We start from the raw sequence: 25,270 nt of genomic DNA on the forward strand, positions 1-25,270 counted from the left end.
TTTTGTTATTATACAGTCATTTTATATTACTTATATCTGCCAGATTTAAATTAGTTTATAGGAAATATGCTATCCTCATGACTGTTCAAAGATGAAAAGGACCTCCTCAGGGAGTGGTTTTTTTCCTCACTGCAAGAGTACAAGTAAAAGCTAGACAACTTCATGATAGGGATGTAGAGGGGAATAAATGACTTCGTAGAGGTCTTATCTTGGCTTCCTAAAAGAAGAGAGTCTGAGACAAAGATATGGAGGCAAGAAGTTTGATGCTTGAGCAGGTGAGTGGGAGAGTGAGGCACAGAAGGAAGGAAAGCTAAAAAGGGTTTCAGTGCTCTGGTTTCCTCTGTGGTTAGGTTGATAAGCTTCTGGTGCCGGGGATCCTTTGAGAAGCTATAAAGAAGCAGGCCAGAAGTATTCTTCTGATGGATAAGAAGCAGGACATTCATATAGGACACCTACCCCCCACAGGTGTTAATGTCCCTATGCTTCCTGGCCACCTGACAGCAGGCTAAGTGGCCTTGTGGGGCTTTGGAGAAGGCCCCGAGTCCAGAAACCAGAGAGGGGTACACATGAAGTGGGACTCTGGCAGAATGCACGGAGCTGTCCACCAGAGCTGCGCTGAAATCAAAAGAGCTGAAGGGATGTGGCAAGGGGTAAGAAAGGATCTGCTACAACATGTAAAGTGCTAAGAAAAGCTCCTGGTGCTATCTTACAGTCCACCGTTGTGTTCTTAACGTTACTCAAGCCTCAGGTAGGTGATTACACTAAGGACATTTTGAGGTCCCTTCCAAGTGGTAGGAGTGCATGGGTTTTCCTTTTTATAAAGTTCTGTGGTACAGTCAAGTCCCATGTATGACCAAAAATATTCAAATAATGTTGTTATAACCCATGACATCAGCAAACACCACCAGATGGGCCATTTACCTTGGACCAAATGATAGATGGCTTGGGATTTCCACTTGCTTTGCACGGCAAAGTTACTGGAATGCCTTCAATTGTGCTGAGTACCTGCCGCCCATGCTGAATGGTTGGCAGAACTGAAAAAGGAAGCAATATTTAGAATGTGAGCATCTGTCTTTCCATGTAGCCTCATTTGTTTCAAGTTGTACATTTTCAGGATACACTGCATATTTGTAAAAACTAAATGAGACTCAACATTTTCTGATAGAAATGTAGGGTACCTTGTAAGGCAGTGTAATAAAGTAAATATAGTAGCTATAATCTGAAGAATTTAATGAAAACTTAAAATCAAATAGTAAATTATGCTTAGTAAGTTGACTTTCCTAACAAAAATAAGACTGAATAAAATCCATGCTTTCCTGGAAACTCAAGGTTGAATTACATCCTAAGACTTACATATTTAACGCATACCTTTCATCATTGTCCATCACCCATTAAGCTTCAGTGAGCTGACTTAAGCCCACTGCCAGAAAAGTAGACTGTTTTAGCCACTATACATCAAATGTCTGTTTACAAGAGCTACTTAGCGAGCTACTAAATTTAACCTAGAAAAAAAGGATTTGTTTTCTTAAAAGAAATTCAACAATAAAACTTGCAAGGCCTTAGGAGTTTACATTTAAGGCTAAAATACAGGATTCTAAGTCAATAGTTTTCACTAAGAGGAAAAACATACCTTTTGACTTTAGAAAGCAACTGACGAATTAACATTATATGAGCAGAAGCAAAAGGAAAAGGAAGACTGTTAATTATTCCTTTCTGTGTATATCTCAATTAATCACAAGCAACTAGCATATGAAAAAAGACCAATACTCAATGTTCTCAAAATAATGAATTTGATTAAAGAAGCTCCCACACATGAAAGTTCTTAACATAGAGTAAGGAACACAATAAAATCCCTATATACACCAGGCATTTCCTTTCCTTCCCCTGGAAAGATGTGACTGGAACTGCTCCCTAGAGCTCAAGCACTCACCGTGTCTCTTGCCTTTGAGTCAAATTTCTCTAGAATTATCATAGGTACCCTGGAGGAGTTTGACAGAACAAGAGATACCAGAGACCTCACTACAAAAACTTCCCTGAGAGGCTGAGATTAGCTTTGCTACAAACTCATATTTTCTAAGGCTGGGCTTATTCTTAAGATAATTTCTTCTTAAGAAAAAATGGCAACAAATTACCAGATACTCTCTCTGTCAGGTTACTCTCTAAAGCAAGAAATTTAATTTCCAGAATCATCATGGAAGAGTCAAATCTAAACTATACTGTAATTTTGTAGCAACATGGAATAAGCCATTTTCTTACATGCATATTGAGTTGGACAGCTATAAAGGAAAGTGATAAATTTAGGCATTTTCAAATCTGATGACATTTGACCATGGAAGAGCTATTTCTTTCCAGATTGTCAACCTATATAAATCAAGATGACAGTTAAATGACTTGCCATTTTAATTTGTATTTTTATTTGCATACATTAATTCATCCTCATAAGAAGTGGTCACTGAGAGCTTCTAATGACTATTCTTCAAAGTGGAGAGGTCTAGTAGTGAAAGAATATGGACATAAATAAATACGGACGTAAGGAGAACCTGGCATATTGCATCACATACAACTCAAAAACGAATCTGTCAGATAAATGGTTACTGGGTTCCTGTCAGATGTCTGGGTTTTTTTCCTTTTAACCTTAGTAACTAAATCAGTTACTCATTTTGGACTAAGATAGATGAAACGATGTTGCAAAGTGATGTTTTTAACTTTTAATTGTCCAACATTTATTGCATCACAATAAACCACATCATTGGTTTGTCTATCTCCTCACTCCTCCGATTTGGCAGACATCATAGCTAATCATGTTACTCTTTTACTCAAGTAGAAATTTGCCTCAGAATCCTTCTCAATACAGTACTGAATGGAGGTGACATGATTATATTTCTATACTAAATTCTCAAACCAGTCCATAAGCACCCTCCAGGAAATCTGTGGGCTGATTTTCTCTAAAAATCGTTAAGTACAACTATAAATATATTCAATCTGGCATTATGTGTTTACTCTTTTAGACTATAATTTAGTGTTACTTTAATATTTCTTTAAAATAATACTTCTTCAAGAATATCTCATGTGATGTTGGTAGAGGCTGGTTTAAGACTGACAGAGGCAGAAGACGCTATTTTAAAAAAAAATTTTTTTTTAATTTTTATGTAATATCCACACCCAACATGGGGCTTGAACTCACAATCCTGAGAGCAAGAGTCTCATGCTTTACTGACTGAGCCATCCAGGCGCCACAGAAGAGGCTATTTACAATGAGAAGCAGACATAAAAAAAAAAAAAAAAAAAAAAAAGATGGTCTATATCCACTGACAATTTCAATAGACCAAACAAAATGTGGAAATTACCGGAATCTCCAACTCATGTCCTTATAAAGGGATGAATTTGCTAAAAATAAATGTTCTATGCTACTTTCATCTCTGTATATGGAACTATTTTTTAATACCATACTTTAAAAAAACAACGTTGCAAAGTCTTTAAAGAAAATACACAAAAAAATTTATGAAAATTTCTTAAACTATGACGTTGTCAGTTATTTATTGAGATGTAAAAAGTCCGTGACTGTTAGTTATGAATGGAAAAAGATGGCTTTTGGATTTTCTTATTTGTGAACTTTTAAGTTATCTAACACGCAAAAAGATTGTTTGGAGCACATGAGGTGGCCTTTATAAAAGTTTAGGTCATTTCTAGCTAACACACAAAGGGGTCATTAGTAAGGACATGGTTATTGCACAATCCAAAAAGAAAAGGCAATTTGGATGGAATAATAAGTTCGGCTTGCCTGAAATTAAAATGTATTTTTAAACATAACTTTTTGAGAACTGAGTTCACTTTTATCAATTAAGAAATCACTTACAAAAGCCCTTGGCCAGACTCAGCTGGTGACTCTCAATAAAGCCTTGTTGTGTATGTAGAAAAAGGAATTCTGGAAACACCCTTAACGATGTAAATAGTGTTCAAGAAATAAGGCTTTTTGTTAAAAATAACAATTAGGAAAAAAAATCTCCTTCTTACAACCAGAAGACAGAGTTAGTTGGTTTAAAGACACAAACCTAGCTTTGAACACAGTTTGGAAAGAATTACAATGGGTGCGTCTCTTACCATGCACATCCACGGTGGTAGTTTTATTAATGGTTCCAGCAACATTACTGGCCACACAAGTATATCTGCCTCCATCCTGAAGGCGAACTCTCTCAATGTGGAGACTCCCGTCACTGCGTACAGTGATGTAAGGATTTTGGACCAACTTAAAGAAAAAGAAGTCATATTTAATTTAAAAGATAATGTTCCCTAAATCAAAACCAGATTTGTTTTTCTCCAACTGGGTTATTAAATATCTTATAACAAAATATTTTAACACCTTTTAGTGAAAAATGATGAGCATGTTACCAAATGTAGAATCAATTGTATGTCTACCTAATGTAGCACCAAAAAGTATACCTCCTAACATCTGTTGGAGTTATGCAAACGATGGAAAAAGGAAAGAAACAGAAGCATCACTTATTTCATGTTTCTGTGAATTTTGTTATCACTCAGGACCCAAATTTCACTAGTCATTTTTACTTTTGGCTTAATTTGTTCTTTTTCAAGGAGACTATTACCACTTGCAAACTATTTGATATTTTTTATTTTGGCAAATAGGAACTCATTCAAGCTGAGAGAATGTGACTATTCTCAACACTTGCCTTTTTCAGTGACAGACGCAAATATCAGAGGCAACGTAAATATCAGAGGCAGCTCACATTTTTAAAAAGTTCATGATAAAGTATATAATATTGGGAGTTAATAATAAAGGTTAGTAAATGGAAAAACTTTATGAGAGTGTTAACATTTATTACATCCTGTGAAGAAGAACATAAAAATATTTAAATACTATAAAAATAATTTTGTATTTTGAGTTTTTACATACTCTGAAGAGTTTATTAGTTGCACTGTATTGAATTCAAAACAATAGAAATCACACCATTGACTATTTCTCCGTTTTATTAATCCCAAATAACGTGAACTGAACCATGTCAATATGGAAAAAAAGTTTTGGTGTTGTATTTACAAAGTATATGTTTGTATATTTATTAAATTGATATTTCAATGTTTGAAATAAATTGCCTCTTACTCAAGAAAATTACAAATGTGAATGCATGGATTTAGAATGTTCTTACCATGGCTGAATTCTTAATCCACCGACGTTCTGGAATGGGATTTCCAGCCAACAGAGCACAAGGCAAAGTAAGCTGCTGTCCTTCAATGACGCTGGTCACCGAAGGGCTGATTCCAATGAGTGGAGCAACTAAGTCGTAGAGAAACAGGTATTATCACCTCTATCTCACCCAAAAGAAAGGCAAATCTTCTTCTAGGCCGATGACTACTAATTCCACTATTTTAAAAAATGAATTTTCAAGAATAAGATTTTTAAATGTAAATAGGTCTGAACTGGAAGAGAGACATAAAAGACCCTTCAAAGCAGAAGGAATGGCAAAGGGGGTAGGTAGTAACAGAGAAGTAGACACTAAAAGAGAATTCGTCTATGGCATGCAAAGCCAGAAATGTCAAGCCAAGAAATTTGCACTGTTTGATGGACAAATGGAGAGGAACTGAAATCATTTACATATAAAAAACGTGGGATCATCAGAACCATTCTCATACTAATCTGAAAACTGTGACTAACTTATTGGAGAAGGGAAAAATCAGAATGGATAAGATCAATGAGGAGGCTATTATAACAGCTCAAGCAAATAAAATGAGGTGGACTCTCTTAGATGGAGAGATGTTCTTTTGTAGAAATTAATTAATAAATTAAACATAAATCAAAGCAAAATCCCTAGATATTCTATTTGGAAATTTCAAGTATATGTTGATGAATAAAGGGAGATCTAGAAAGAAAATGTTATAAATGCATATTAATGAGAAACAGGCACTGAGAGATTTAAAAATCATATTAAATACTATAATAATATAGACAATGTAGTACCAGTGCATAAATAGAATTCCAAGGAATAGACACAGGAATATAAATTTAGCATGTAACCAAATAGGTATTTTAATCAGTGGAAAGAGAATATTCAATACAAGACTCTGAAATGAAAAAAAAAATTTTTTTAACTACAATGGGGCACCTGGGTGGCTCAGTCGGTTAAAGTCTGATTCTTGATTTCGGCTCAGGTCATGATCCCAGCATGGTAGGATCAAGCCCTGCATCTGGCTCCTTGCTGAGCACTGAGTGTAGACCCTGCTTGAGATTCTCTCATTCTCTCTCTCTCTCCCTCTGCTCCTCTCTCCTGCTTTTGTGCTCTCTCTCTCAAAATAAATTTAAAAAATGAAAACAAAAAAAGATAATGAAACAAATGTCTTACCACTAAACAATATTGCATTCTTACTTCATATTATATCCCCAAATAATTTCATGTGGACTAAAATGAAAAGTGTAAAAAAGTGGTAACCAGAAAAGAATGCCATGGCTCTAATGTGTGTGTGTGTGTGTGTGTGTGTGTGTGTGTGTGTATTTGTATTTAGGCTTAAATCAATTTATTCAAGTTGATTTATTTAAATGAAAGATAAGGAACTTGGAGAGGATGATCTGTAAGGTTATTTCCAGTTCTAACATCCCATGAAATATGAAATAGGGTGGGGGAGAGGAGGCTAATCTAGTAATCAAATATTTACCTGTTGTTTCTTTGTTTAAAGTGGCACAGACAAGAGATGATGTAATAAAAGAAGTCTGATGACTTGGAAGAGCGTGATATCTAAGCACATAATTGATCTTACCAAGTCCTGTCACTGTTACTGTTGTCTGGGACTGGATCTTTCCAAACTGGTTTTCTGCCTCACAAATATAGGTTCCTTTATCATTTGCCCATAAATCTAAAAAAAAAAAAAAAAAAAAGAGAGAGAGATCGTTTACTCATTCAACACCATCTATGAAGCATAATCATGCCAGACACGATGCTCAAATTTGTGGATGGAAAATGTGTATGTACTGTCTTTTGTTACTTCCCATTCTACAGGAGGAGACATACATAAGAACCAACAATCACACCACAGTGTGATAAATGCTGTAATACAAGTTTCAAACAATGAGCTGTGGGAGCACAGAGACACAGAGACATGAGAGACTGATGGCATGCAGAGGAATTAGGGAGGGATGCACGTAGTAGGTAATATACAAGCTGTACTGTAAACAGCAGGTAGAAGAGAGGAAGGGCAGTCTAAGCCCAATGGGCTGTAAAGACAAAAGCATGACTTGAAAAATCAAGGTCTGTGCAAATAATGTAAAGCTGCACCACCAATGGATGCTGCAGCATCACCTTGGGGGTATTTTGAAGGTTTGCAAGGGAGAAAGGGAGTTTTTTGTTTTTTTTTTAGTTGGCCCAATGATTGGGGGAGCATACTGGCATTGGGGCAAGAAGTAGGTAGGCCATGTAGAGGGCAGATTCATGGAAGGAACAATTATCCCAAATCGAGCAAGACTTCTGAAGATCCCACTGGAAATTCATGGGTTTGATGGCTTTGTTTATAATTATATAATAATTACATATATCAGTCTACATTTGAGCTGTCAAATTTATGGTGATGCACATAAACATGTATGCATATTGTGTAGACATTTCTGGAGTATTTATCTATTGAAATGTCTATTATTTCAGTAAAAATTACTTTCCTTTATTTTCCTTTGTACTACATTTTGGATATTAAAAGAGTTTTTATTATGTAGATAGGTCAAAAAGATAGACTTTGTTTCAGGATAATAAGAAGGATATTACAAAATATTTTTTTAATTAAGGAGGGTGTTAAAGGGATCAGGATGAAGACTACTAGGTTACAGGTTGTGTGGATATAGTCAGGGGTCAAGCTAAAGACAGAGTGTGGTGCCTTGTAAAGAGTGTGGTTTGTCTTGTGAGCAACAAGGGAGTCAACAGAAGATTTTAAATAGGGAAATGATTATAATCCTTGCAAATATCTTCACTAAATAAGCACAGTTTAATCTACTGATAAGATTTGGCAGAGAAAAATGTAGCTCTCCATTATGAACAGTTCCATTTATCTCAGATAAAGAGCAGTGACAAAGCTCCTACTTCTTTGTTAACCACAGGCATACAACTTCAGAATTACATCTGGTAAGTTCAGGCAGTATCCACTCTCAACAACAGCAAACATTTATTTGCAAAGGAAAATTCACCAAATCATCTGGTTAATAAGTCACATTGTTTTTACCCAAGATATTTTTCATATTATGAACTCTTGGATTAATTTGTATAGGAATACATAAGACTGCAGAAAATGGTTTCTAATCTCTACTTTCCTTCTAGATAGTTTAAGGTGGACAGTTAGGCAACCACTGGTCAATATGTTGCCCTCTTTCATTCTTCGTTTTTTACATCGCCTCTAACTGATTTGTTTCAGGTCTAATTTGTTACCCAGGCTTTTCTCATCACTATTATTACCCCACATGTATAACCCTGTAAGCCTCCCCCATTTTCATATCTTTCATCCTGCAGAGGGGTTGTCCTGCAGTGAAGCTTGGAGGGCTATTTTCTACCTCATCAAAAGCATTTCTTCACCTGCACATTCCAGGTCCTGCATGATCTGACCCAGTAGGTACTTTTGTGGCCATCCCCCTAGATGGTGGGTTGTAAAATGCCTAAGTGGGGGACTCCATATAAGACTTCTGTCTTAACCACAGAGCCTAGCCCAGAGCTAATTACTTAAGCACTTCTAATTCGTTTAATTCATATTTGGAAGTTTAAGTGGCTAATGTACCTTTAATATTGTTAATAAACATGGAAATCACTTACTGAAGGCTTTCTAAAAAAATAACCCCAAAGATACAATTACCCTTTAAAAATCAGTTACTTGACTAAATGTTTTTATTCCTCTAGTGCCACTATTCAAACATTCTGAATATTATTTGAAAAAGTACAAAGTATTTACAAATATTTGAATGCTTTGTAGCTTATAGGCAAAATTCTTGGATGATAGAGTACTTTTTTAAAAAATCTTACACTCCAGAGGGATATAATTTTTAATCAAGGAGCTTCCATAGAGTATAGAGTCCCTATGGTTATATACTATTGGTCAAAAATAATTCATTAAAGTTAACTAACTACTATTTTAATATTTTACCTTTCTATACAGCAGTTGGTATAAGAGTCAATAAAATGTGATCACTTATTCACCTAGAGGCCCAGGTGACTCTATTTGTAATAAGAAACAGTGAGATATGAAGAAGTCACATTGCTTCACAAGCCTTTATGATATCACATACATTTGAATAAAATATAATTTGTGACAATTCCAAAATATAAGAGTTTAACACCATTTTAAAGTGAAATCCAACAAACACAAAATGTGTTATGATTAATTCACAATTTTACACATAGTAATCCCTGTGTATAAAACATGAATGTATAATAAATGTGCATACTTGTACAAAATATATTTCCTTTAACCTACTTGAAATAAAGAGAGCTCCTGTTCTTAGTTGGCTGATGGAACTCACTGAAAAGGGTCTTGAGAAGATTGGCATGTTGTCTGACCTCCGCCATTTAATCTTTGGTTCTGGATAACCCTGGACATAGCAAGGTAGTGTCACATTTGAGCCAATTTCCACAGACACATCAGCAGGTTCTTGTATGAAAACTGGAGGTGCTGGAAGATATTTAAAACAAACAAAAAAATGTTGTTGGGACAGTGTAAAGGCACATTAAATATAAACTTAATTATTAAAATGTCAACAGATCGAATCTGAATCAGGTATTGTTCACATAATATTATAAATTTACCCTTTACTCCTGTATGCTATTGAAATAGCAGATATTTCTTTTTTGCTTTATAAATGAATAGAGGCACAAAGAAGTTCAACTACTTCCTTAAAGTGACAAATGATAAAGAGAGTGGAATTCAAGAGTGGGGATTTAAATCAAGACTACTTTAAATAAAGAGAACCTTTCATTTTAGAAATTTCTTTTCAATTTTAGTTAATGTCATACTGCTCAAATCTTTGAACTTTCTTATAAATAAATTTGCCTTAGAATGAAATATTTTTGACACTTTCCAAAACTTAACTCCTACTGGTTTAAAGAACTTAATTTATACTAGAGCACATTCTTTAACAGATCACTGTATCTCCAGCTAAAATATTTAATCCTAAATTAAATCTTTGCTCTATATCACATTCTTGCTTCTCAGTATCTTTCACCTTTGGTTTGTTTTTTGTTTTTTTGGTTTTTTTTACATTTTTCAATTAAAGGAATTTAAGCTTGAGAATCAATAATAACAACAGAATATAGTATTTGATAAAAAGAGAATAATGAGAGCTTAATATCTTAGAGTTAAAATCTGATTCAGAAATTATAAAATTATAGATTAAAAGGCTACAGTTATCCACATAATTTAGGTAAACACAGAAGCCAGGAGGAAGAATTAGAAATGTGTTGTTGGCACAACTTGGAAAACATGGGAAGGAAATACAGGAGAAAGCTATCAGCCAGCCCAAATAAGTTCCCCAGAACTTATAAGTAATGATGTATGAGGCATCAGACAAGGAGGTAGAATGCTATTAAAGCATTCATGAAGTAATTCATGAAACCTGCTCATGCTGGATTCTAAGAGGAGGAGCCCAAGAGAGGGATCCTTGGTAACGTCAAGGTTAAATATTGCTTAGGAATTCAACTATCACTTACAAAGCAAGGACTGTTATAGGTGCTTTCCATTAATTTTCTCATTTGATCTTCACAATAACACTGTGGGGTATTACTATTATTCGAATTTTATAGATGAAGAAATTGACACACAGATTTGCTAAGTGTTACATGGAATTGAAGACTGGAGGTAGGATTGAAAACCAGGTTGATACTGGTAACAGCTTTTTGTCATTTTATCAGCCTCCCCTTTTCTATGAGTTCCTACAACTGCTCAAAGTCAAGGTGTTTAGCAAGCTAATAAAAATGGGTGCGGAGATCACTTCTTGCTTTCTCATTGGGAATTTTGAGACTTGGACGCACAGTTGTCTCCTGAGCATGCATTAATGCTTTATTAACCTAGGCTAAAGGATATCCTCTAACTCTGCAGCCTCATCTCCCATTATTCACCTACAGAAATCTTATTCAAGGGACCATCAGAACTCTTTACTCTTCTCTAAATAAGGATTAACCATTTTCATACCAGTACCTGTGTTACAGTCATCCCTCTCAAATGCAATGTTGGTAACTGATCTCTGGCTATTGAAATATTGACAATTCTTTAGTCCAGTTCAAAAGGTCCCTCTTTGAGGCCATCTCTCATCCTCCCAGATGGACATGACTTCCTCCCTCTGTGAGGTACAAAACTCACTCTGTACCACTTCCATGGCAATGGCCTTATCCAGCCTTTTATTAGACTGTGTGTTTGATTTTCCCTAGAGAGTTTATGTTTGCAACCATTTTTTATCTTTTATAGCAGCTAACCTAGTACTTTGTGCATTATACATGGTTGCTCAATATCTGTGAATGAGTGAATCAATATTAAAATGCTTCAATAATAATTTAATATGTGCATTTGTATATGTATGTAAGTGTATGTGGTGTTAACAACCTTGATCTTTTGAAAAAACCATGGCAATTTCAGAAGCCTACTGTTGGTTTATTGAGCCTAAATTAAATTAAATTAAATTAAATTAAATTAAATTAAATCCACAATGTAATATGTTTTTAACAAGAAGGAGAGTAGCTGTGTTTAGATTTCTCTTAATCCACCTATGTGGGAAACTGACATATAAAATTCATAGGCAAAATAAACATATTTTAAAAACAATTCATAAAGTAGCTCATTGTTTTTCTATCCTAGGTGTAAAGGACTAGTTACTTTTCTCTGCATTGACAGTAGTCATTTATCCCAGAGCCAGTTGCTTTTCGGAGAAATAGAGGTTATAAAAGTCTCAGGATGTGTTAGATGCAGAGTATGGGCAGGTAGATTTGGAAATGGGGCAGAAAATCAATTTCAGAAGAACAAAAAGATATGCAGAAGCCTGGGGTTGACCAGACATTTAAGAGGAAACAAAGCTTACTGACACAGCAGAACATAGACATCAGTCAAAATGGAAACAAATCAGAATTTTCAGAAGTAAGAAAGCCAAGAACGAACTGGACTAGAAAAGGATAAGCAGAGCTCAAGTTGTGCACATAAAACTCGGTTAAGACAGGAGAAGTCATCTGTGGTGAAGAAGCTTTGGGAACAGTGTCAGGTACAAGACAAGCAAAAGGTTAGGGAATATACATCCTGGTACCAGAAAACAAGGCAAATGAGAGTACCAGGCACTAGGTAAGGAGCCAAGAGAGCATCAGTGACAAGGAAACCTCAAAAATGAAGCCACTCCTAACTTAAGCCAAGAAGCCTTCTAAATACTTCCTACTCTTGATTGTGGCCAATTCGAACTCCAAGTGAGTTATATTGGGTGGATGGTAAACAGATTAACAGGGCTACGGAAGGGGCAGTGGTGACTGTAGTACAAAACACAGGGTTTGTTCAGAGGAGGCTGTGTTGTGTAGAGATGTTACAGTCCGTTAGGTTGTTTTAAATGGCAGCTCCATTATTTCTTAGTCTGCAAAATTGGAAAATTCTTTTACTTCCCTCAGTCTAAATCTCTCTATGAACAATAAGGAGATAATAACGTTCCTATCTCGTGTTGTTAAAAGACCTGGTCTTTATTAATCATTTAGCATGTAATCACCCAAATATTAACTATCACTAGTTATAAACACTGTTGAATTCATGCATTAAATCTTAGCTCCAGGGGTGCCTGGGTGGCTCAGTCAGTTGAGCGACCGACTTCAGCTCAGGTCATGATCTCACAGTTTTTGAGTTCAAGCCCCGCATGGGGCTCTGGGCTGACAGCTCAGAGCCTGGAGCCTGCTTCGGATTCTGTGTCTCCCTCTCTCTCTGCTGCTCCCCCACTCATGCTCTGTCTCTCTCTGTCTCAGAAATAAATAAACATTAAAAAAATTTTTTTTAAATATTAGCTCCAGAACTTAATAAAACTATTATTAATTTCAATATCAGCTTCTGCATACAGCCTGTCAGGATTATGCTGGATCACTGTGATCCCCTAAGTATTTACGTGCAAACCCCTTGATAACTGTAAAATTAATGCATGGTACAGCTTTGTTGTCGCTCACTGATAGATATGGCTGTGCACATACATCATTTTGAAAACAGAAAGTCACAAACAGATTGACCATGTTGCTCTAAAATCTATTGCATAAAATTATTCTGGTTCCTTTGGTGATAATTAAATGTATACCCACTTGGGCAACTCTAGCATTGCATTAGTCAAAGATTTTCTTTCCTAAAATGGCTGAACACACTGTTTTGGTTCTAGCAAACCACAAAACACAAAACCACAGTCTAGGACTCAAACCCTGAGTGGTGTGGAATGCTGCAAATAAAATCGCTGCCAGGCCAACATTTTGTTTGATGTAGCCAATCTTCTTCTCTTCCAAATGACTTCACAATTCACTACCTCTTTTTAAAAAAGGGATGGAAAGCACTGGTAACTTTCCCTCTTGACCTGAAATGTCCATAACTCAGAGCCCTGATAATGAGAAGCAGGAAAAAGGAGACTCACTACAAGAAGCTATAACTCAACAATAATATTGAACAGCTTTATTACTATTATTTTTTTGATCTACTATTGATGCAAAGTAATAGGCCCACAAAAACAATATGAAAGTCCAACAGCTACATGATAGGGATAAAGGTATGTTTTTCTTTTTAGGTCATAAGCTACTTAAATTTATGCCCGATAGTTTTGGAACTCAAATGAATTTTATGCACTACTACTAATAGTAGTAGTAAAGGCTTGAATTGTCTCAAGCCTTTAAAGAAAATCAATTGGAAACAGTGACTTTCATATTAAAAGCCCAATGCTTAATCTTAAATACTATGCCACTATTATATATGCATTGCTATATTACTTTTTAAGACGCAGAGAATCAGAATGGTAATTCAATTTGTGGAGTTCATTTTTTTGATACATATGCCATTAAGCAGCCTTAGATGAACAGCAGTAACCAATGGACATGCTGAATGCACATGGGTGATGATGCTTCATTTCAAATTTATAACCAACGTATCAGGTAGGTACTCTTAAAAGTCAGGCAGGGGCGCCTGGGTGGCGCAGTCGGTTAAGCGTCCGACTTCAGCCAGGTCACAATCTCGCGGTCCGTGAGTTCGAGCCCCGTGTCAGGCTCTGGGCTGATGGCTCAGAGCCTGGAGCCTGTTTCCGATTCTGTGTCTCCCTCTCTCTCTGCCCCTCCCCCGTTCATGCTCTGTCTCTCTCTGTCCCAAAAATAAATAAACGTTGAAAAAAAAATTAAAAAAAAAAAAGTCAGGCAGAAAACCCAGCCTCTCTCCAAAGCCCATTCTCTTAGCCACTATATACATTCTGAGGAATAGTTTGGTTTTTTGTTTGTTTGCTTCTAAACCTAACAGTGATAACCACAACCATCACTGCAACTGTGATTTGCACAGGCCTTAGCAGTTACACCCTGTGTCTGCTAGGATATGGGACCATAGTTTTATGTGGACAGAAAAGGTCTAACCAAACTTTGTGAGCCACAGTGATCAGAATTCTAATGGTGGGTAAGGAGATAGTTATTAAGGCATAATGGATGCATGTATGGCGATGGTGTTAGAATGAAGTTATCTGGCAACTGTTAATGATCATGGTTACAGTAAGGACACAATTGAGTTCATGTTAATAGCTCCAACAGAACAATTACTGGAATAAAAGTTGAGAAGCCATTGTTTTAGAAAAGGTCATAGTGGGGCGCCTGGGTGGCTCAGTCGGTTAAGCGTCCGACTTCGGCTCAGGTCATGATCTCGTGGTCCGTGAGTTCAAGCCCCTCATCGGGCTCTGTGCTGACTGCTCAGAGCATGGAGCCTGTTTCAGATTCTGTGTCTCCCTCTCTCTCTGACCCTCCCCCGTTCATGCTCTGTCTCTGTCTCAAAAATCAATAAATGTTAAGAAAAATTTAAAAAAAAAAGAAAGAAAAGGTCATAGAGAGTGAAGATCTTGAATATGAGTGAAGATAAAACAAAATTCAGTTCACGGAATGAGGATAAATACAAAATATTGGTTAGGATGTTTCCTAATCCAATGCAAGTCACTCCAGCACAGATAGCCCTAAGGCTACATGGATTTTCACTAGTCAACAGCGAGAACCTGGAAAGTTCAGAAACTAAAAATATCATCAAGAAAGCAGTAAGTAAGCAAGGAAATGTGTATGTTGTTAATATTTTCCATAATCTTGGAGAGGGGTGAGAGTGTCATTCCCCTTTTGCTGGGAACAATTACTCAGGCTAATTCATTCTTCCTTAAAGCCAGACAACTCTAGAAGGATGTTGGGTCAATATAAAATACCTGAGCAGGAAAGAGGAAGAGGCAGAACTAGAAAATGTTGGGAATTTGAAACACGATACTTATATATTTCTTAGAAACAAGAATTCTGCACCAAGTGACCCTCTTCATTTGGGCCTTACATTTCTAAAGGCATTCCTTGTGTTTTAACTTCAGATATCCTCCCCCCGGAGATTCCAATCTTATTTCCAAGGCACTTCTCTCAATAACGTCAGCTTTTAGTCACGGTCAAACACATTTTGCTGTGCCTTAGACAGATTCTACAGTGGTCTTTATGGCCATTTCCAGCTCTGTTGATTCTACCCCAAGAGCATAATCACCAAGAGTACAGAGTGTTCACCAGACAGCCCAGGGGCAAGGGGATCATAAAAGATCCCAGGAGGAAAGAAATTAGTTTATATGAAACAACATATTAAGCTTGGAGGGCCAGGATATTCATTTAGAGAATTAAGATAGAACTGGAATGGTTTGTATTACTTTATCCTAAAAAAAAAAAATCTGCATTTTCTTTATAGTTCCCAACTTTTGTTTAAAAAAAAAACAGCTGATGCATGAAAATCATCATACATAAATGAAAATACAATTTAAGAAAATGTCATATTTTATAAGTTTAACTAATGTCAATGTTTGAATTATTTGTTAGAATTAAGCTGCCAGGTTCCTTTTCATACAAAGCAAGCTCTGTTTTATTTCATGTGTTCCTACACTGTGTATCAATTATTTTTTAAGAAACATGACATAGAGAGACAAAGAAGGAGAAAGAACCAAACTTCTTGAGTAATCTGATGACAGTGGTCATACACATGCTGTATCCTTCACATTGTGACTGACATTTATTTGTTGTTAGTACTTGAGGAGTAATTGCTAGTAAAAATTTTTTTTTAAAATAAAAGCACAATGTGCTACCTTTGCTATCATCAACATCTCCAAATTATGGTCTAGAGCCAAAGTCTAATTTCTGGCCTCCAGATGTTAATACTTAGCAATTTTGTGTCGGAACGGATGACTCCTGTTACGAAAATGTCTGGCAATAGATGATATTCCAGTGAAGCTTATAGTCTCTGATGTCAGATTACCTGGGTTAAAATATCCAGGCTCTGCCCCTCCATAGTTCTGTGATACTGGTCAAGTTACTTAGCTTTGTTACACCTCCTTTTTCTTATCTATATAATGGAGATATTTATAGTATCTTCGTCTTAGGATTGCTATGAGAGTTAAATGAGCTAATGCATATAAAAGTTCTTAGCACAATGCATGGTATATAGAAAGCACTTGGTAAATGTTTACCACCATGATTATGTTAATAATCTGAGACGCTAACTCTCACTTGTCCTTTCTGACAAACATTTCCACCCAAATGTTTCAGAGTTATTAGCATGGAAAAAACCAAATGTGTCTATCAAAGCTGGATGCTTACAGCCAACATCCAGAGTTATCTTGCCAGCTGCTCTTCCAGCATCATTGACAGCTACACACATATAATCACCAGCATCCAGGTCTTGAGTTTCTTGAATCTTCAAAAGTCCCAAGAGAGGGTCAATAATGAGGAATGTTGAGGGCCTCAGCTCAAGATCCCCTAGGTCAAAACAAAGAGAGAACATTAAACCCTAAAGTATTTACATAGTTTACTCTGCTCTTGGTTTGATTTCAAGACTGCTGAAGAAAATCAACCGTCAAGTTTTTACAATACTGTTGTCTGGAACAACGCAGACACTTAAACAATGTTTACGCAAAGAAAGGACAAAGGGTTTGTTGGCACTAAGCTGATTTATTAGTCTGTATGATTCTGTGTGCTAACCAAGAGCCAAAAATCTGGCCCCAGCTATTTCCTACTGTGAATGTACCTAAATAAGAAAGAACTCTTCAAAGCTATACTGGGGAGGACGAGGTTGGGGAGTGGGGTGGGAAAGGATGGCAGCTGTCACTGTGGCTGTGTTAGGTAAGAAGGGAATGGGAAGATGAAGGTTGAAAAAAGGTTTCTACCAGCTTTGTGGCAGGATGAATTTCAGTTATTTAGAAAGTGCTTAGGAGATCCTAAGCTGGTCCACAAAGCTGGTAGAAACCTTTTTTTCAACCTTCATCTTCCCATTCCCTTCTTACCTAACACAGCCACAGTGACAGCTGCCATCCTTTCCCACACCCCACTCCCCAACCTCGTCCTTCCCAGTACAGCTTTGAAGAGTTCATTCTTATTTAGGTCTTAAAAACTGAGAACAAACCGAGGGTTGATGGGTGGGGGGACAGTGGGTGATGAGTATTGAGGAGGGCACCTGTTGGGATGAGCGCTGGGTGTTGTATGGAAACCAATTTGACAATAAATTTCATATTAAAAAATAAAAATAAAATAAAATAGGAGTGTTTAATGCATGTTAATTATAATTATTTGTTCGGTATACATATTGTCAGGTCCAAATAAATCTTTTTTTTTTTTTTTAGTTAAAAAAAAAAAAAAGAAAAGAAAGTGCTTAGGAGACTACAGGTGTTCTTTGTTTGGTCAATGGACCGGGTTTTTGGTTTGCTGAATGCTGTCACAGTTAGTGTCTTGTGAGAGGTATAGGCTGCCGAGGAGGGGCTCAAACTCACGAAACCGTGAGGTCATGACCTGAGCCGAAACCAAGAGTTGGCCGCTTAACTGACAGAGCCACCCAGGCACCCCTGGATGAGAAATTTCTAACAATGGCCAGAAAGAAGTGTTTTATAGAAATTTCCCATAGTACCGCTACTAAATCTGTATTATTCATCAAGTTCTTGAAGTTGGAGTTACAGGTTTCTCGAAGAGGCAGGTAGGGAATAAATGTGTGGAAAATGAAACCATGCATTGAGTTTGACCTCAGTGTGAGGCTAGAATGACAGCAGAAAAATTAGTTATGTCTGAGTTATCTGTGTGTCCCTGATGTTATGTGTCCCTTCAGCCCCTCCAATCCCCTGAGAACCATTTCTCTATGAAGGAAAACAATGCCTTAACTAATCTGTAAGTTAGGTTAGTCTCTCCTTATGTTTCTCCTCCTTCAGGGTGACTCCTCTCCCAAGAATGTAATTACCTGGATGGCCAGCTTCATAAAAAAAAAATACCTACTACTGGATCTTTAAACCTATCTTAGTGTCCACATCCTTTTTGTAAAGAGTAATAGCAAACTTCCTGTGGGGATCCTAAAATCTTCCTGGAGGTTGGAAGGCCATTGTTCTTAGGGGTGCACAGCATGCCCAGATGTCAAGTCTAAAAAACTGCTCTCCAAAAGGTCATGTACTACCCTAGCTATGTGCTTTGAAGACCACCATAGTATCTCACTTAGCTTCTAACAAAAAAAAAAAAAAAAAAAAAGAGAGAGAGAGAGAAACCCAGAACAAGTAATCCTCTAGAATACTATAAAAATCACCAATCAACAGACTCAGGGCAACAAGCAGACAATTATATTTGTTTTTGTTTTTATAATTTTGAGAACAGAAGGGGTCAAAGGAGCCATAAATTTGAAAACAAAAAAATTGCAATAGCGACCATCAGTGCCAAAAATAAAGTATTTTTCAGCATTCCAATATTTAAAACCCAAATCATCCTTTTAAGCTTGCTACTACATACCACACGAGAATAAGAGAAGCAACGAAAGCTGTGTCTATGTGCCTCTGGGAAATTTTCATAAATAAAAGCAGATGATGTTGACATAAACTTTCCTCCCACTAAGGGAGAATGCAATATGACCTAGCTGTTCATCAAGTATTAGAATGTTTGGACTAAAATGCATTTAGAATTTTGGAATTTACTTCTCCCTTATTTCTTTTGTTTATGTCAAAGGATAAAATCAAGACCTTTTAGCTAGTAGGTTTTTTTTTCAAAAAAAAAAGCTAAAAGAATAGCAATAATGAAAATGTAAATTGGGAAACACCAGTTTAGTCAAGTCATCTACTAAATTAGTCATCAAATTATTGGGAAGCCTTTGAGAAATATGGAACTTTGAGATGGTAATGGAATAGGGATTATTTAGTTTTAATATTAGGTAAGATTAGAATTTTTACAGAGTGAAATATACAAACTTTCCTGACAACCCATGCTAGGATTTAACAATCATTACCACTGCAGAGGGTTCTCTTTATGCTGTACTTTAAATTCAATTCTGGTTTCTGTGGATGTAAAGGCTAACAACAGAGAAATCATTATCCCTGGCATAAGATCCTTTCAAATAGTTGATGGGAATTAGTGGTTCTCAAAAATGTTTCCTTCAAACCCCTTTTACACTCTTATAAATTATTGGGGACTTTAATGAGGTTTTTTTTTTGTATAGATTATATTTATTTGTATTTAGTATTTTAGAAATTGAAAAAATTTAAATGTATGTATTTATTCTATAATAAACTCATGACATTGTAACATAGTGAACATATTTTATGAGAAATTAATTATTTTTCCAAAAATAAGATAAATTTAGTGAGAAGAGTGGTGTTTCACATTTTGCAAATTTCTAGAATGTCTAGCTTAATAGAAGACAGCTGAGTGCTCATATTTGCTTCTGCATTCATTCTGTTGGATATCACACTTCATGTACCCTCCAAAAACTCCACTATACACTTGTGAGACAATGAGTATGAAAAAGAAAAATAATATGTTAGTATAATTAGGAAAGTAATTTTAGTCTCGGAGATTCCCTGAAAAAAATGACGGGGAACCCCCAATTACTCTTAAGAACCACCAATCTAAATTGAAAAACCTACTTTCTTTAATGTTTCACCAGAAATATCCTCTATAAAACATTTTGATAGTGTCTCTATTCTTTTTTGAACCCACTATATGTTGCTTATTTCTAAAATGAAAAATCCAAAATTTTTATGGGTATATGTACTTATGCAATTCCTTTTCTCTGATGGCCTGAATAGAATATAATTTATTAATTTATTAATGAATGGTAGGTGCCAGGGGGTTGGGGACAAAGGAAATGAGATATTCTTCAACAGGTATGAAGTTTCAATTATCCAAGAGGAGTAAGTTCTAGAGATCTACTGTGCAACAAAGTGCCCATAGTTAACCATGCTGTATCGCACACTTCAAAATTTGTTAAGAGGACAGATTCCATGTGTTCTTACAATCAATTAATCACTACCTATATTCAATCAGAATTGCTAGAAAAAGGGGTATGAAGAAAAAGTTATTCTTCTGGTTAAGGTAAGGACTCTTCTTCACCCCTTGGTTTCCATAAGGTAGGATTTCCCTAACCTCCCATTGTCTCATCCCTAGCAGAGGTGGAAAAGGAGAGCCCAGCTGCCTCTTCCCCCTTTCTTTCTGGAACCAGCCTGCATCAGAGTTTATCCTCTAATTTTGTTCTTGATGATCCAGACTCTGCATATGCAATAAATGCTTGCCTGGTACAGATAGGACAGTAGGTTGGCCTATTTCTGGGGTTTATGCCTACTGTGCATACTGTTGATGAACACTGGAGGATGTCTTCTAATTTGGTCTGTCAGTGTTTAATGTCCACATTCTATCTCTGTTGTTTCATAACTGAGAGAAATGGAATATATTTAACTGGGCCCATTGAACTCCAACATCTTTGGTTTAGAAAATTAAAAGGCAATCAATTCTAGAATCTTCCATGTGGTCACTGCATGGCTCCCTAACTCCTCCTTACCTTCCAAGCCATTTATGGGACCCAGGTTAACATGAAGACTAAGTTTACTCAGAAAAGTAGCCTCAATTTGGGAAAATAAAAGACTTTCTGTGTGACTCTGCTATCTACAGGCAGAGAAGTCAGCAGGTCACATTGACTTTTAAAAAAGAACTACTGCTTCTATAACACATTTTTTTCTGGATTTATTTAATTATGATGTGACTTTGACATTGATTATCTACCTCATTTGTAATTCAAAGACTTAAGATTTTTAAATAACTAAAATTACAGCTTATGGTAACTGAAATAAACCTAATTAAGAAGCAAATTCAGAAACACTTTCTTATCAGAGAAAACATGAAGACAAAAAATCATTTAACATAGAAAACCATGAAAATAGCATTACCTCCTAGTTTTTCTGTTTTTGATTTGTATTATTTAAATGTGTTTGTTTTCTACATAAAGCCTTTCTTTTTCACCTCATGTTCCCCAAGAGTTTGAACCCGAGGTGAATTCATAATTTTGTGATTATGACATCAACCCGTTGCTATGGGAACGTCTGTGATTTAACAAACAGAATCACAACAATAGTTCTTTGTACTGTTTAGCATTTTTCATCTGAAGATTAAAAAGTATTTTGCAAACAGCATCTCAATAATCCTAGCAACCTCCCTGTTAGAGTGCTTGCAGGAATTTTTCTTTCTCATATATTGGAAGAACTGAGACAGAAACAGAAGCAGGACGTTTTACACAGATATCTACTGTCAGCATCTGAGCCTGGACCAGGACCCAAGAGTATTCTTACTAAGACAAACAACACATTACTGTTATTTTATTATAGAATCACAAAGGTGTAATCTTTATGTTATGAATGTAGGGAGAAAATTTCCATGCTTGATATAAACATCTACTATGCATGATGATGCCCATCACACTGTCTTTCAACTACCTGTAAGCTTTAATGTCTTTTTTTGAGCACTTTATAGAACGTGTCCTTGGGAATCTAGAAAACTTTCTAATAGTGACAGCTATTATCTCTAAGTGAATTGAAATCAGGAAAGCCATTTTAAACGTTAACAGAGTATTCTTGGACAATTTTCTACAGGAAACAATCCTAAACTAACAAAGAGAATGTTCAGCTGGATTAGCAAAGGCGAACTTTTCCTGCTTTGATTTTCACGGTCCTATAATCCACACCAGATGTCAAATCTTGAAATTTAGAGTTCAGAATTTTGAACTATTGTCTCTAGTGAGATCATAAACACATTTTATGGGGCTGCTAAGTCACACACCAAAACAAAATTTTAACAAATCATTTTTTTAAAAGAGAAAACAAAAGCAAGTGAACCAGACATGAACACATTTAAGAAATGTACCTTTGAACCACTTAACTCGAGGTGGAGGAATACCAGAAGTTTTACATTCCATAACTGTTGTATCCCCAAGAGCAACCAAGAGCTCGCTCTGAACTACGATCAACTTCGGGGCTTCTGAAAAAAACAAACATGCAAATCGTCAACATCTGGCCCAGTGCCACGTGGACCTTGTTCATGATTACACTAAATGAACCAATTTAGCAAAATCTACCAGTATTTATGAGCTTGTGGTTATTTCAATGTTTATAAACAGATTGAAACTCTTATAATGCAAGTGTTGATAGATAGATGTGTGTGATGAAAAATTATTTATTAAGGCCAAAAATATATATTAAGCAAAAATAATTCTGATAAAAGAGTACAAAAAATTAGGAAATTAATTGAAAGGTCTTTATGAAAAAAAAGAGATATATAAGGAAAGACAAATCTTAGAAATCTGAACACATCTTATAGAAATAGTAAGTAATACTGAAGGAACAGAGAGAAGAGTAATAGTAATAAAAATATCAAAAGAGCTATGATAAGGCTGACTTGGCTAATTATGAGGATAATATAATTGTAGATGAATTTGTTGTAATATTTTCTATGTGATTTTAAGGATATTCATGTTTCACTACAGAGAGAGGGTTGTAGTCTAACCCTCTATAAAAAGTAGAGCCTCCATTCTCTTTTTGCCTTTGATGCTAAATACATACATTCTCTAAGTTTCTTTGCCTAATTCTTTAGAGTTCACTCATACATTTTTCTCTTAGCTGGGCATGTTAGGACTTTCTAATTTCAACTGAAGTAGTTTAAAAGAAATTGAATTAACTTCTCAAAGATCATGTTATCCCTCTCCTAGAAAGAAAGCTTTCAGTGAATTCATTCCACAATTCTCTAGTTTGGCTTTCAAAAATCATACACTGGTACAGAGCTTTCTCTTGTAACTTACCTTCCATAACACTGTCTTACTCATCACAAGGTGCAGAGCAAAATGGTAGCCCAAAGCACCCCCTACCCTCTCCTATCTTCCTGTTTTTGCAAAGCTGTTTCCTCTGCCTGAAATGCCCTTCGCCACAACTCTTCTAATCCCACTTGTTCCTCCAGACTGAGCTTAAGTCCTGCCTCCTTTGAGAAATCTTTACAAATTCCCAGTCAGAATTAATCTTCCTCTCCACCAGTCCTCTGCTATAGTACTAGTCTGTCTGCTTTCTTCTATATCTCTATGTATAGCCATTCCCATTATGCAGGCTCTCAAAAAGTAAGGACTTCATAACATACATCTTTTATTTCACATTCCACAATTCTAGATACTCTGGGCAATTAATAAGGTGAATAAGTGGGTCAACTATTTTAGCTTCTTTGTGAATGAAATGAAATTTGTGTCTATGATTCAGAATCTATTTCAACCCGCTTTCTACAGTCCCACTGTCTATTTCTTCTCTAATCTTCCAAACTTACCATGTGCCTTCCTCATTTCCATCAATGAAGACCACTTCTTTCTATGCTTTCAGCTTTGATATTTACAACACTTTTGCTACCTCCCTCATCTATACACACCAAATTACAATTCTTAATTTTTATTGTAGCTTTCTTACTCTCCACTGCCAGTTTCACTACCTTACCATAAATGGCAGGGTAGACTGCTAGCCATTAATTATTCACAATTACAAACTAACACTGAACATGTCATGTCCTTGTCCTTTATTTGTTTAAGAAAGACCAAATTAAAAGAAATACTCTATTCTGTTATATATTATTAGAGTATATGATTATATTAAAATATATTAGATTATATATTACATGTTATTATACATTTTATTATGGAATATTTATTATAATTATCACAAAATGCATCCTCAATAAATGCTTGAGTTTGGAGGGGAAAAACTGAAGATGCAAAGTGAAATAACAGCTAGACAGGATAAATGACAGAAATGTTATAAATATGTCATTACTATAGAGATACTATAAAGCTTTAAATATAAGTTAAAAATATAAAATGGAAGTTGAGGTAAACTAGAAAGGATATAGAATTTATTAATATGTAAGCAAAATATTGCAAAGAACAGAAAAGCCATGGAAAGACAGACTTTGTAGACAATCTGGGACTCTACCACAAGACGTAAGCCTCCTAGATTTCTACTGAATAATGAAGCTATCCACTCCCGGAACTTTTAACTTAAATGTTACAATATTTGCTTTAATTAATGTGTGAAATAATCAATTATAAGACTGGTTATAACTGATTCCTAATATTAATTTTCAGAGAAGTACTTTTACATTGCTTGATATGATATGCATCCTATTTTAATTGCTTTTTAAACTGATTATACTTGCCAATATATCTAAGGGTAGAAGTCTGTTTGTCTGTTCCAGCTGCATTACTTGCCAGGCAACCATAAATCCCTGCATCTTTGGGAACTGCATTTTTGATAAATAAGGTACCTTCTGAGGTCATCCTATACCTATGGACAAAAGAAAATAAAATTGAAAATACCCTAGTAACAGTATGAAGAAACTATAGTACCTCCTTACAAATATTTTAGACTTATATTTTTTGATGCTGTTTGCAAAAACTATTAATGTCATCATTTTATAAGAAATATAGTAGATGTAGTAGGAATAATAACAATAATCATAATAGATGCCAGTATTCAGTACTTGCTATGTGCCAGAAAGTGCTCCAGAAGTTTTACATTTATTAATGTTTTAAATCTTCACAATTACCCAGTGAGTTAGATATGATTATTATCTCTGTTTTACAGATGAGTAAAGGGAATATATAACTCACCCAAAGGCAGTTAGTAAATGGAAGAAGTGGAATTTGCAAACAGGCAATCACACTCTGTAAACTGCTATGCTAAATGATTCCTCACAATGAAAACTTGAGAGATACAATGCCTCCTGTCACACAGCAAGTCAGTGATGAG

The 25,270-nt window shown here is 35.7% G+C and overlaps 1 protein-coding gene across 3 annotated transcripts in view; it reads right to left on the bottom strand.

Annotated features, from left to right (window-relative positions):
* HMCN1 (hemicentin 1) overlaps nt 1–25,270 on the bottom strand; it is a 465,703-nt gene that overhangs the window by 223,880 nt on the left and 216,553 nt on the right. For all 3 annotated transcript variants that reach the window (XM_043568168.1, XM_043568169.1, XM_043568170.1), the window contains exons 13-20: nt 24,678–24,805; nt 22,359–22,472; nt 16,806–16,964; nt 9,448–9,642; nt 6,763–6,858; nt 5,160–5,287; nt 4,102–4,246; nt 922–1,034 (exon numbers count right to left, since the gene is read on the bottom strand). In XM_043568168.1, the coding sequence (XP_043424103.1) occupies nt 922–1,034; nt 4,102–4,246; nt 5,160–5,287; nt 6,763–6,858; nt 9,448–9,642; nt 16,806–16,964; nt 22,359–22,472; nt 24,678–24,805 (1,078 nt within the window). The remainder of the gene's footprint in view (nt 1–921; nt 1,035–4,101; nt 4,247–5,159; nt 5,288–6,762; nt 6,859–9,447; nt 9,643–16,805; nt 16,965–22,358; nt 22,473–24,677; nt 24,806–25,270) is intronic.

The sequence above is a fragment of the Prionailurus bengalensis genome, chromosome E4 (genome assembly GCF_016509475.1).
Source record: "Prionailurus bengalensis isolate Pbe53 chromosome E4, Fcat_Pben_1.1_paternal_pri, whole genome shotgun sequence".
Taxonomy (NCBI): domain Eukaryota; kingdom Metazoa; phylum Chordata; class Mammalia; order Carnivora; family Felidae; genus Prionailurus; species Prionailurus bengalensis.